The sequence below is a fragment of the Hippichthys cyanospilos genome, chromosome 1 (genome assembly GCF_059441005.1).
Source record: "Hippichthys cyanospilos isolate Australia breed blue-spotted pipefish chromosome 1, RoL_Hcya_1.0, whole genome shotgun sequence".
NCBI lineage: Eukaryota > Metazoa > Chordata > Actinopteri > Syngnathiformes > Syngnathidae > Hippichthys > Hippichthys cyanospilos.
In genome coordinates, this window is record NC_142369.1 from 4,211,587 (window position 1) to 4,222,500 (window position 10,914).

The 10,914-nt window shown below is 41.7% G+C and overlaps 1 protein-coding gene across 6 annotated transcripts in view; it reads right to left on the reverse strand.

Moving 5' to 3' along the window:
* Positions 1–151: 151 nt before the first annotated feature.
* dock11 (dedicator of cytokinesis 11) overlaps positions 152–10,914 on the reverse strand; it is a 47,721-nt gene continuing 36,958 nt past the window's right edge. For 3 of the 6 annotated variants that reach the window (XM_088425702.1, XM_088425531.1, XM_088425288.1), the window contains 16 exons: positions 10,741–10,886; positions 8,936–9,051; positions 8,702–8,839; positions 7,614–7,796; positions 7,444–7,557; positions 6,760–6,975; positions 6,638–6,695; positions 6,465–6,571; positions 6,275–6,397; positions 6,082–6,195; positions 5,195–5,341; positions 4,915–5,125; positions 3,679–3,869; positions 3,513–3,610; positions 1,898–2,036; positions 152–800 (listed from right to left, as the gene is read on the reverse strand). In XM_088425702.1, the coding sequence (XP_088281828.1) occupies positions 711–800; positions 1,898–2,036; positions 3,513–3,610; positions 3,679–3,869; positions 4,915–5,125; positions 5,195–5,341; positions 6,082–6,195; positions 6,275–6,397; positions 6,465–6,571; positions 6,638–6,695; positions 6,760–6,975; positions 7,444–7,557; positions 7,614–7,796; positions 8,702–8,839; positions 8,936–9,051; positions 10,741–10,886 (2,191 nt within the window). In that variant the 3' untranslated portion in view covers positions 152–710. Of the gene's footprint in view, positions 801–1,525; positions 1,541–1,897; positions 2,037–3,512; positions 3,611–3,678; positions 3,870–4,914; positions 5,126–5,194; positions 5,342–6,081; positions 6,196–6,274; positions 6,398–6,464; positions 6,696–6,759; positions 6,976–7,443; positions 7,558–7,613; positions 7,797–8,701; positions 8,840–8,935; positions 9,052–10,740; positions 10,887–10,914 lie in introns of all 6 variants that reach the window. The other 3 variants (XM_088425453.1, XM_088425368.1, XM_088425614.1) reach the window with 2 other exon arrangements.

The following is a 10,914-nucleotide window of genomic DNA, read 5'->3' on the forward strand; positions in this document are numbered from 1 at the left end:
ATGGATACATATTTACAGATGAATCATGTGACGCTCACAAGTTGAGCCGTGATTGGTCGTTACTGAAGAGGAGGAAAGCTCAAAGTCGTACTTTCGCAAAAGGGTATTTTCACTTCAGTTGTCTTTTTGTTGCCGTTTAAAGAAAGAAAAACCTGTTTGATTTTCTTTAATGGGGAGGAGGACACCTGTACAAGGAAGTGCATGTGACAAGCAACTTAAAGTGTCATGTATACAAAGCAATATTTTTAAAAAAATTATATTAAAAAAAAAAAAAAACAGTCCCATTTGGGCCTCGGGGTCCGCAAATGTGGCAGATATAAATACGGCCAGTATGAACGCAGAAGGAACCAGAATTTGCGGACATCTGTCAGTGTAGCACTTGTGAAATAAGGGATATAAAAACACAAGCACTTGTGTAAGTGCCCTGCCGCAACAGTCGCCTCGCATGAAAGCTTGTTGATGTTTCAAGTAACTGGACCTGCTTTCAACCAGGACCCGTGTGTTTACCTTCCGGGCTGGCAAATTCCAACGTCTAAAAGCGGCGCGGCTTCAAAACAAGATGGCGGCCTGCATAGATGGGAAACGGCCGACGCTAACGTGTCGCCGCTTGAAAAACAGAAGAAAAAGAAAAATACAAAAGCGTCCCAGCGCCACTCCAAGCGGACGCGCCGCTTTACATTCTTGGGTTGGCGGGCAAAGGAGCCGCAGGGTCAGTCCGAGTGGGCCGAGGTGCCGCTGATGGCGCGGAACACGTTGAGGGAGTTTTGCAGAAGCGAGCGCATCATGCCCTCCTGGTAGATCTGCAAAAGACAAAACAAAAGTCTTGAGATTTCAATCAAAGTGGGGAAAAGCTGCACCCAAGCAATCACTAAATACAAAGTACATACGCAATACGTTATACATAAGAGCAATCCGAAGTCAAGCAAGTTTTTGAGGCAGCTGCTAGCAAGAATGCTAGTAGTCAATCAACAAATGTGGAAGTAATTATTGAAGGATTTTTACAGACTTTTAAATTAAACCGATTAATCATATTCAAAGGTGGGTTTGATCAGAATTTTAGAAAATACGCTTGGCAGCTCTAAAATATATATAAAATATATATATATTAAATATATATATATATATATATATATAGTATATAAAATTGAGAGTTATATGGATCTATCTATCCATCCATCCATTTAATATATATTAAATATATCTATAAATAATCCACATAATATATATAGAGACAATATATATAGAGAGACATATATATATTTATATTTATTTTAGACATATATATATTTATACATACATACATATATATATATATATATATATATATATATATATATATATATATATATATATATATATATATATATATATATACACACACACACACACACACACACACATATACATATATATATATATATATATATATATATATATATATATATATATATATATATATATATATAAGAGTAAAATGAATTGAGTTTTCTGTCCCTGTTATTTGTTGTTGTTGTTGTTTGTTTACCTGTTTTCCTTAGAGCTGAGGGCGAGCAAGCACAGTTGGAGAGAGAAAAAGTAGCATTAGAGCATTTAGTGTGAGCACATGAGAGGATGCGCTGATGTCACAATCTGGCACGCCAGACAAATGATTGCGAAGCACGCACGCACGCACGCACTCATCGATGGCACGTCTGACTTTGTGGTATTGCGATATGTTTTTTCGGGAAGTGTGAGGCAGCAAGGGAAGGGTAGGAAATGAGGTGCACCCTTGCCAAATATCGCCGACTTCCAGGCGGCATAACACAGAAGCATCTTGACGTTTTTTTTTGTTTTTTTTTTCAGGTTCACAATAAGGCGTAACCTGAGAAAAAGACATTCGGCGAAGCGAAGCGGCTACCTGCTCCCGGATGATCTCTGAGAGTTCCTTGACCATGTCTTTGAAATTGGACTTGAGGCCTTCGTGGTACTCCAACTGGTCGTCCTTGATGAGCCGCTCGTTGACGTCCAGCGCCACGCCGCAGGCCTCCACAAAACGCCTGGCGGGCGGAAGACGCCGCGTTCATTAGGCCCCGCCTCTCGGGGGAGGGGGGGGCATCGTACGTAGGATTCGGTCTTGAATGGTCGCTATCAATTCAGCATTCGAACTTGATTCTAAGAATTCTAAGTAAAGTGAGAATTTTGACTTTAAAGCCTTTTTCAAGTCAGAATTCTGACTTGATGAGAAGATTTCTGACTCAAGTGAGAATACTGACTGTAAAGTCATTTTACATTCAAAATTCAGACTCAATTCTAGGCTAAAGTGAGAATTTTGACTTTAAAGCCTTTTTAAATTCTGAATCCTGACTTGATTCTAAGAATTCTGACTCAAGTGAGAATACCGACTGTAAAGTCATTTTACATTCAGAACTCTGACTCAATTCTAAGCTAAAGTCATTTGAATTTCAGAATTCTGACTTGATTAAACCCTGATGAAAGTAAGAATTCTGAGCTGAAAGTTATTTTACGGTCAGAATTCTGGCTTAATTCTAAGAATACTGACTAGAGTGAGAATTCTGAGTTCAAGGTCATTTTAAATTTCTGGCTTGGTTCTAAGAATTCTGACAAGTGAGAATTATGACCTTAAATTCATTCAACATTCAGACATTTCACTTAATTCTAAGAATTCTAACATCAGAATTCTGCCTTTAAAGTCATATTAAAGTCACAATTGTCACTCAATTTTAAGCTAAGAGTTCTTTCATTCTAAAGTCCAAATTGTGACTTACTTCTTAGAATTCTGACTAAAGTGAGAATTCTGAGTTTAAGGTAAATTTGAATTCAGACTTCTTAATTTCAAGATTTCTGACAAGTAAGAATACTGACTTTAAAGTCATTTTAATTTCTGAATTTAGACTTATTCTAAGAATTCTGAGTGAGAATTTAAGTTAATTTTAAATTCTGAATTCTGACTTGATTCTAAAAGATCCAACTTTAAAGTCTGACTAAAGTGAGAGTTCTGACTTCAAAGTGTTTTTAAAGTTAGAATTCTGACTTGATTTTAAGATTTCTGACTTATAGGATTCTGGCTTGAAAGTCATTTTCAAATCAGAATTCTGACTTAATTCTAAGCTAAAGTGAGAATCCAAATTTTAAAGTAGTTTTCGATTCAGAATTCTGACAATCCTCAGCTGACTCGAAAGTCATTTTCAATTCAAAACGCTTGCTTAATTCTAAAAATTCTGATTAAAGTGAAAATTACGACTTGAAACTCATTTAAAATGCTGACCTAATTCTAAGAATTCTGACTAAAGTGATCATTCTGACTTAAAAGTCATTTTTTATTCAGAATTCTGACTTGATTGTCAATCCGACATTTGGTCTCAGAATTTGGACTTTAGAGTTAGAAATCTGGGATCGAAGTAAGAATTCTGACCTTCAAGTAAGAATTTGGGCTTTAAAGTTAGGTTCTAGACTGCAGTCAGAATTCTGACTTGATTGTCAGAATCTGACTAAAGTTTTCCCGGAGAGCTTGCCTGAAAACGTCTTTCAGCTCTTTGACCTTCTTGCCGGGCTGGTTGGGCTTGCCGTCGTCCAGGAAGGCTCGGGCGTAGGCCATGGGCCCGGCGTTCACCTGCGACGACAAGGGGCCGTAATAAGGGGCGGCCCCCGGGGGCCCGGGATCCGGGGCGCTTGTCCCACCTGCACCGAGACGCAGCCCTGCAGTTTGAGCTGCAGCTGGATCATGTCCACTTCGGCGCCCGAGCACAGCTTGTGCAGCTCGCAGGTGCGGGACCTCATCTCGTCGATGGCCACGTCCACCGGACGCAGGTCCACGTGCTTCTCGCCCACCACCTCCACGCGCTTCTTCACGTACGGGAAACTGTTGGCCGCTGAGCCAAAGACCAGAAAAAAAACAAAAAAACAACGCAGTCACGTATTACTAAACACGATTATGGCCGGTCAAGTAAAAGGATTCTCGCTTTGGTCTCAGAATTTGGACTTTAGACTTAGAAATCTGGGATCGAAGTAAGAATTCTGACCTTCAAGAAAGAATTTGGACTTTAAAGTTCGATTTCAGACTGCAGTCAGAAGTCTGACTTAAATATTTGGAAAGATTCGTTCAGATTTCATGAAGATTAAAGTCAGAAATGTGACCAAAGAGTGGGAATTTGAACCTTATAGTCAGAACTTTAAAGTCTGACTTGAAAATCTTGACAGATTAATTCAGATTTGGGAAGATTAAAGACAGAATTCCGACCCGAGCGTGGGAATTCGAACCTTAGAATTCTGACTGAAGATAAATCGGATGTCTGAATTCTGACGGTAAAGTCAGAATTCTCACTGCTGTCTGCTGTTCTTTTGCATTTTTGGGCCGCCGGGGCACTGCTTCTCAAATATAATTTGCCACGACCCCCCCACTCGAAGGCACTTACTATAAATAAGATTAATATCAATAAAAATTGTATAGGTATACCTAAACCTGTATTCTTTTTAACATTAACAAAAGAAAAAAAGCAATATAAATCTAGTTTCAACAACTATGAATGATTTTTTACAGCGTTTATACAAGTTACAATTTAGTCTAAAACTGAAAGAAATAACCGAGCGCATCAAAGTGCCCGAAACTAAAAAAAAATGATGAAAATTCTTATTTAAATGCAATTACACTTCACATGACAAAAACAAAGGCTTTTCTCCGGGGTCATTCGCGCCCCCCCCCAGGGGTGGCCGGCTCACTTTTAGAGAAGCTTAGGGAATTAGAGGAGCATGGTGGAACGCTGTTGATGCAGGCAGACGGGAAGCAGGAAAACCTCAGCGAGAAAAGCTAATTGGATTGGATTTCCGGGCTAATGGCCGGATATTAGCGCACTTTTGCAAAGCATGCATTTGAATGAAACGGATACGCCCCGAAATCATTGGATTTGCCGACGTTACTTGTGAGGACGGTCTTCCTCTTGCACTGTTCGTCCACGCCGCCGTGCTTCTTGCCCGACAGCGTGTACGGCGTCTCGAAAACAAAGCGGTTGATGTTGTGGCACTTGTCGAAATCCGTCTTCCTCTCCGCCGCCTCCTTGTCGTCGAAGTAGGGCTTGACGAAGGTCACCTGCACGTAGGCCAGCTTTGGGTCCAGGTCCTTGGGGTTGACCTGCGGGGACGGCGGGTCCGGGTCAGCGCCTCGGCGGGGGGACGCGACGGGAGACGGACGGCGGGGCACCTTGTTGGAGTCTTGAATGATTTGGACGTTCTCGGATCCAAACTTTTCTCCGTAGAGCGCCAGCAGGCGCTGGGAGATTTCCGAAAGGCCCGTCAGTTTGGGCTCTTTGTAGATGTACTCCTTGCCGTCCTCCTCCTCGAAGAAACCCTGCGCCATTAAACATCCAAAAGTAGAAGCCTCGTCACAGATTGAGTACTGGGGTTGTAGTTGAAGTTTTGAAATTTCGCTACTCAGCTTTCTGTTTGAGAACAGGAAGTTGTGCAAAACATGCTGAAATATTTGACGGTTTGGACAGTTTACGGAAGGTTAAATTCAGTCCATATCACATTTGGCGAGGAAAAAAAGGAATAATTGTAGCATTTAAGCCACAATCAATATTATTTTTTAATATAGTAGTATATATATTATAGTAAAGTAGCTAAAATTGTAAACATGCCTTGTAAACCAAATAACTGTATGATATGTTTATATAGATACACACCCACATATAAAACTAATACCTGTAAAGGCATATGTGCAGTATACGTATATAACTATATGTAAGTTTGGATGTGTGTATCTATCATGTGTAATATACTGTATATAATATATCTAGATAATGAAATACATTAGACACATATTTACTTATATACTCTCTCATACATACATATATACAGATACTTACATTGTATGTATGCAGTATCTATTATATATAATATCTTGGACATAATATATATGTACAGTGGACCCCGTGTTACAGCGTCCCTGGCCTACGTATGTTTCATGTCGCGACGTGGAATACTGAGTTTTTCCGTACCCTTTTTACGGTATTTTCCCGGCTTTGCGAAAAGAACAACTGTCATGACCCTAGGGTCTGTCAAGTAGACGCTCAAGGTGAAGGAAGTAACCTGTCCATAGAAGGCGACTCTGAAGTAGGTGCCGAGCAGCCTGCGGCCCGAATGGATGACCTCCATGACCTTGTTGTAGGCTCTCTGCAGCGTTCCGTAGAGTCGGCTGAGTTTCTGCAAGGACGCGGCGGCCTCGTATGAACGCTCATATACAAGTGAGACCGGGCGAGAAGGGTGCCGGCCGGCGCACTACCTCATAGTCGTGGCGCTTTTCGTAGCAGGGGACCAGCACTTTGGCCACGTGCGTGATGAGCTCGTAGCGCTCGGCTTTCCACAGCGCCTCCACGCAAACCTCCAGGTGCTCCACCAGGACCTCCTGACGACAGACGGCAAACGCATCGGACGGCGTTCTACGTTTTGCGCCGGCATTTCCGCCAAAGAACCTCGGTATAGTAGACGTCTTGCATCCCCGTGTCTTCCTTCATGGCGGCTTCCTCGTCGATGTTCAGCGTCACCTTCTTGAACGCGGCCAGCCCGCTGGGGAACAATTCTGCAGGCAAAATTTGAAAATAAATAAATCCCATTGGGTGAATGAAAGCCGCGCATTCGATCTTACTTTTCCTGTGCAGGTACTCGGCCACCAGAGCGGCCACGTGAACGTGACACATGGCGGCCTGCGGAGACAGTAAGTTCACATAAGCCCACAGAAGATGACAGAACCCCGATTCCGAAGGCTACCTCGGAGAGATCGTTGTTCTTGAGGTGCGCGCGAGCCATGCTGTCCAGCCAGGTGCGCCTCAGCTCGGGCGTGCTGGCGTAGGAGCGGGCCAGGCTGTACTGCAGGTCCAGCAACATTTCCGGGTCTTTCTCGTGCTCCCTCATCTGGGCCGTGGCCATCAGAACCGTCCGGATGCGTTTGGTTAGACCCTTGACTTCCGAGGGGAACCCTGTGGACTACAAAAAAAAAAAAAAAGATTTTTTTTTAACAAGGTTTCTTTGTTGTCATTACGCTTACACGAATACAAGTCAATGAAATTTCACTGAGCAGATCCAAGGTCTAAGAAACAAACTAAAACAATGACCAACGGAGAGAGACGGGACGGAAAGGCCTGTCGGTACTCACCAGGAAGTCCGCCGAGATCTTAGATGAGAAAAGAAAAACACGAGGGATAAAGGAGGAAGGATAAAAACAAGACTTGGGCCATGTCCCATTGAGGGCCCGTAGCATTAGCCTGGCGCATGCTACATGGATGTCACCATGAATCTCAGCACGGGTCATCTCACTTTTCTGGCTTAATTCGTGATGTCACAGAAAAAAGTCATTACTATCCCGATTACATGACTGTATCATTTACTACGAGGATTGCTTGAAAAATACGGAAAATCCGGTATTTGTTTTTGAGCAAGTCGTTGCTGTAGTACCTTCATGGCCTTGTCGCTGTTTGCGAAGTTGTTGATGATGGAGAGCGACTCCTGGAAGCGCGAGCTTCCGCTGAGCGCCACGTCCGAGACCAGCTGGCTGACAGCGATGATGATCTGTAGAGGGGAGGCGAAATGTGGGCGGAGCCAAAAGCGAAAGGGCGGGGCTTTACCTGCAGGTGGGTGCGCAGGAAGGTCTTCCTCTTGGTGTAGTCGTAGTTGTTCCTCATGAGAAGGTAGAGGAGGCCCGAAGCCTCGGCCCTCAGCCAGCCCATCTTGGACACGCAGCACTTGAGCGCCTCGCGGCACAGCAGCTCGCAAAAGGTCACGCGACCTTTGAATAGCGCCGAGGGGAACTGAACAAAGAGCGAGCGCCTCCATTTTTACATGTTCAAGTCGAAGCTGTTGAGACCAACGGAGTTGGCGATAACTCCGTTTGGACGAACATCATTAGATAAAGCTCTTATTTATTTATTCATTGATTGTGTAATATAAACATTTTTACTGTACGTTAAAGACGTGTTACAATATGCTTATTCAATCCCTAAGACATATTTTTACATCTTTTCCAATCCTATGTACTTTTTTATATGTTCTTCCGATTTTTTTCAAGTACAGTGGGCCCCCGCGTTACGAGATGAATCCATTCCGCGCTTGGGCTCGTATGGCGAATTCACCGTATGGCGGGCGATCCAAACCTGTGTTAAATAGCTAATGCGTTTAGAACCCCAGGTAAAAACATCAAAATTGTACATACATATGAACATTTGGTACCATTACTTTACTTGTCAAAGTCCTAAAGTAATCAATTACCTAAAGTACTCAAGCGTTGCTTACTTTTGGTACTTTTATTGAATCCCAAATTTTATTTACTGTCATTTCTTTTATTCCAAGTGTTTAGCTAACGGGGGGGGGGTCTAAAACATGTTTGAAAAACGTAAACAATGACTTTACCTCATTAGATACTCATCTCATCGATTACTTATAGTCATTAAGTGCCAAACTAATTGATTATTTGAAGTCATTAATTACTAAAGTAAACACTTACTTTCAGCTGCGCTTAGGTACGAAAGTACCAAAAGTAATCAATACCTGAGTACTTGATTACTCTATATGTCAAAGTACCGAAGACTGAAATCTTGAGTACTTAACTACCTAAAGCAATTGATTACTTCAATCCTTTGGCATACAAGCAAGCAACGAGAAACTCCGACAGTTCCGACAACGTTTGAATTGTTTTGGTCGCGCCAGTTTCACCGACCTTGTTCATGAATGCTCGTAGCGCGGCAAAGACGTGCCGGGAGGCGGCTTCCGATTGGCCCGTTTTCAGGAAGCTCAGATACACGTCAAACACCTTCCTCATCAGCGGGTTGTGACCGTCGTTGTCTGTCAGCTGATTCTGATGACAACGCGTCCAAAATACTTGAACCGGCTTCAAAAGAGGAGCCAGAATGTGTGTGTGTGTGTGTGTGTGTGTGTGTGTGGGCGCGCTCACCTTAAAGCATTGGATGAAAAGCGAAAGCACATCCAGGACACTTAAGCAGACCTCGGTGGAAATATTGGCCTCCAGCAGAGCCTGGTGATGGATTTCCGCTTCGGATGCGCCCGTCCCTAAAACATGAAGATTTCTTTGTTTTGTTTCCTTTCACTCTCCGTGAGTAATATTTGTAGGAGGAAAAAAAAAAAATCAATTTGTTTATTAGGGTCCAACTACAGTAGCCCTGAAGTACAAATCACAAAAACAAATAAGCAAATAAACAAAAGGTCATTGCAAACAAAAAGAGTCAAAAAGCAAAATCGAATCAAACATAAATGAAGAAAACAGCAAGCTGACCCATGAAAACTAATCAAAAACATAAAAAAGCTGACAAAAGAATTTGCACACAATGGCAGAAACACATGACAAGAAACAAAACACATCGTATCCAAAACAAAAAAGCAAACCAACAAAAAAATTCTGACAAAAAAGCAGACAAAAGAAAAATAGATGCAATGAAAAAAATAAAAGGTGTTACAAAAGACAATATTGAAATCAACAATAAAAAAAACGCAAACCAACGACTAAAAAATTAATTGAAAAACATAAAGCAAAAACAGAATTACAAAAGACAAGACGGAAAATCAAAATTCCCAAACAAAAAAAACATTAAAAAAGGGTTTGCAAACAAAGGCAAAAATGCATTACAAGATACGAAACACAACATCAAATCAGAAACAAAGAAGCAAGACAAAAAAAAAAAATCTGGCAAAAAAGTAGACCAAAGAAAATTAGATGCAATAAAAAAAATGCATTAAAAAAGGCAACACAATGCAAATCAACCAATGAAAATGTATTTATTTGTAACATACTTTTGTTTCTTGTTTGCGAATAAATTTCTTTTGCTGCTTTGCATTTTTTGCTCGTGATTTTCATTCGTTTTTTTGTTGCTTGCTTCTTTTTTTGTCTCTTTTTTTCTGTCATTTCTCAATTTCTCTTGTATTTTGTCTTTTGCAGCGTGTGTTCTTTTTTGTTTTTTGTGATTTTCTCTTGAAAGACGCCGTACCTGACCAATTATATCGCGCGATCGTGGCCCTTAAAATACAAGACAAAAATAATCGACGAAATATCTTGGTGCGGACGATGAAACTTTTTGAACATCTGTGCTACTTGGAATATTTTCCAATTTCTTTCAGCCTGACTGGAAAGGCTTCAAAAATAAATTCCATGCATATCTGATTGGCTCGAAGTTGCTATTAGTCACGAGGACGGAATGTGTGGCAAACATGCGTCAGCCTGAACTTCGACCTCTTGATCAAAGCCATCGGTTGATGCGTTGCTCATTAATTGTTTGCCTGTGCGCGTGTATATAATTCAGTGCTTCAATTATGTTTTGCAAAAGCCCCCCCCAGGAAAAAAAAAAAAACTCAACTTGCTGCAGTGACTATAAATTAGATCAGTGGCACCCCTGCGGGTACTTGAAGGTACTACAGGAGATTTTAAATAAGTGCTTATACAGGTTACAGCATAGTTTGAATCTGAAAAAAAAAGCTTAGAGTGCATTAAAAAGTAAACTGATTTCAAACAAAAACTTAGCGTTAATATTTATCTGAAGAAAAAGGTATGAAAGTGTGGCATTTTTTTTTCTAAATCTTTTTTAAAACTTTTGTTTTGATAAACATTCCGAACTCCCACGCCAATGCGCCACCTGTTGCCGTAGACGTGCAATTACACCGCACAGCACAAATTCTGTTTCTCTGCCATGCCTGGCGCCAAAGGGCGCCCCACTATTTGAGAAATGACATCATGGGCGCGTGTCTTACCCATGTTGAGAGTGAACGAGGCCTCCATGGTACCAAACTGGTTGATTTTTCCCTGGATGGCGCTGGCTCGGTTGCAGCGCATGGCCGGCATGGTCTGCGACTTCCTGTCGGCCGAAAACAACTTGGACGTGCACGCCTCCTGATTCCTTCGCAACACAGGTGCAAAATAGAAAC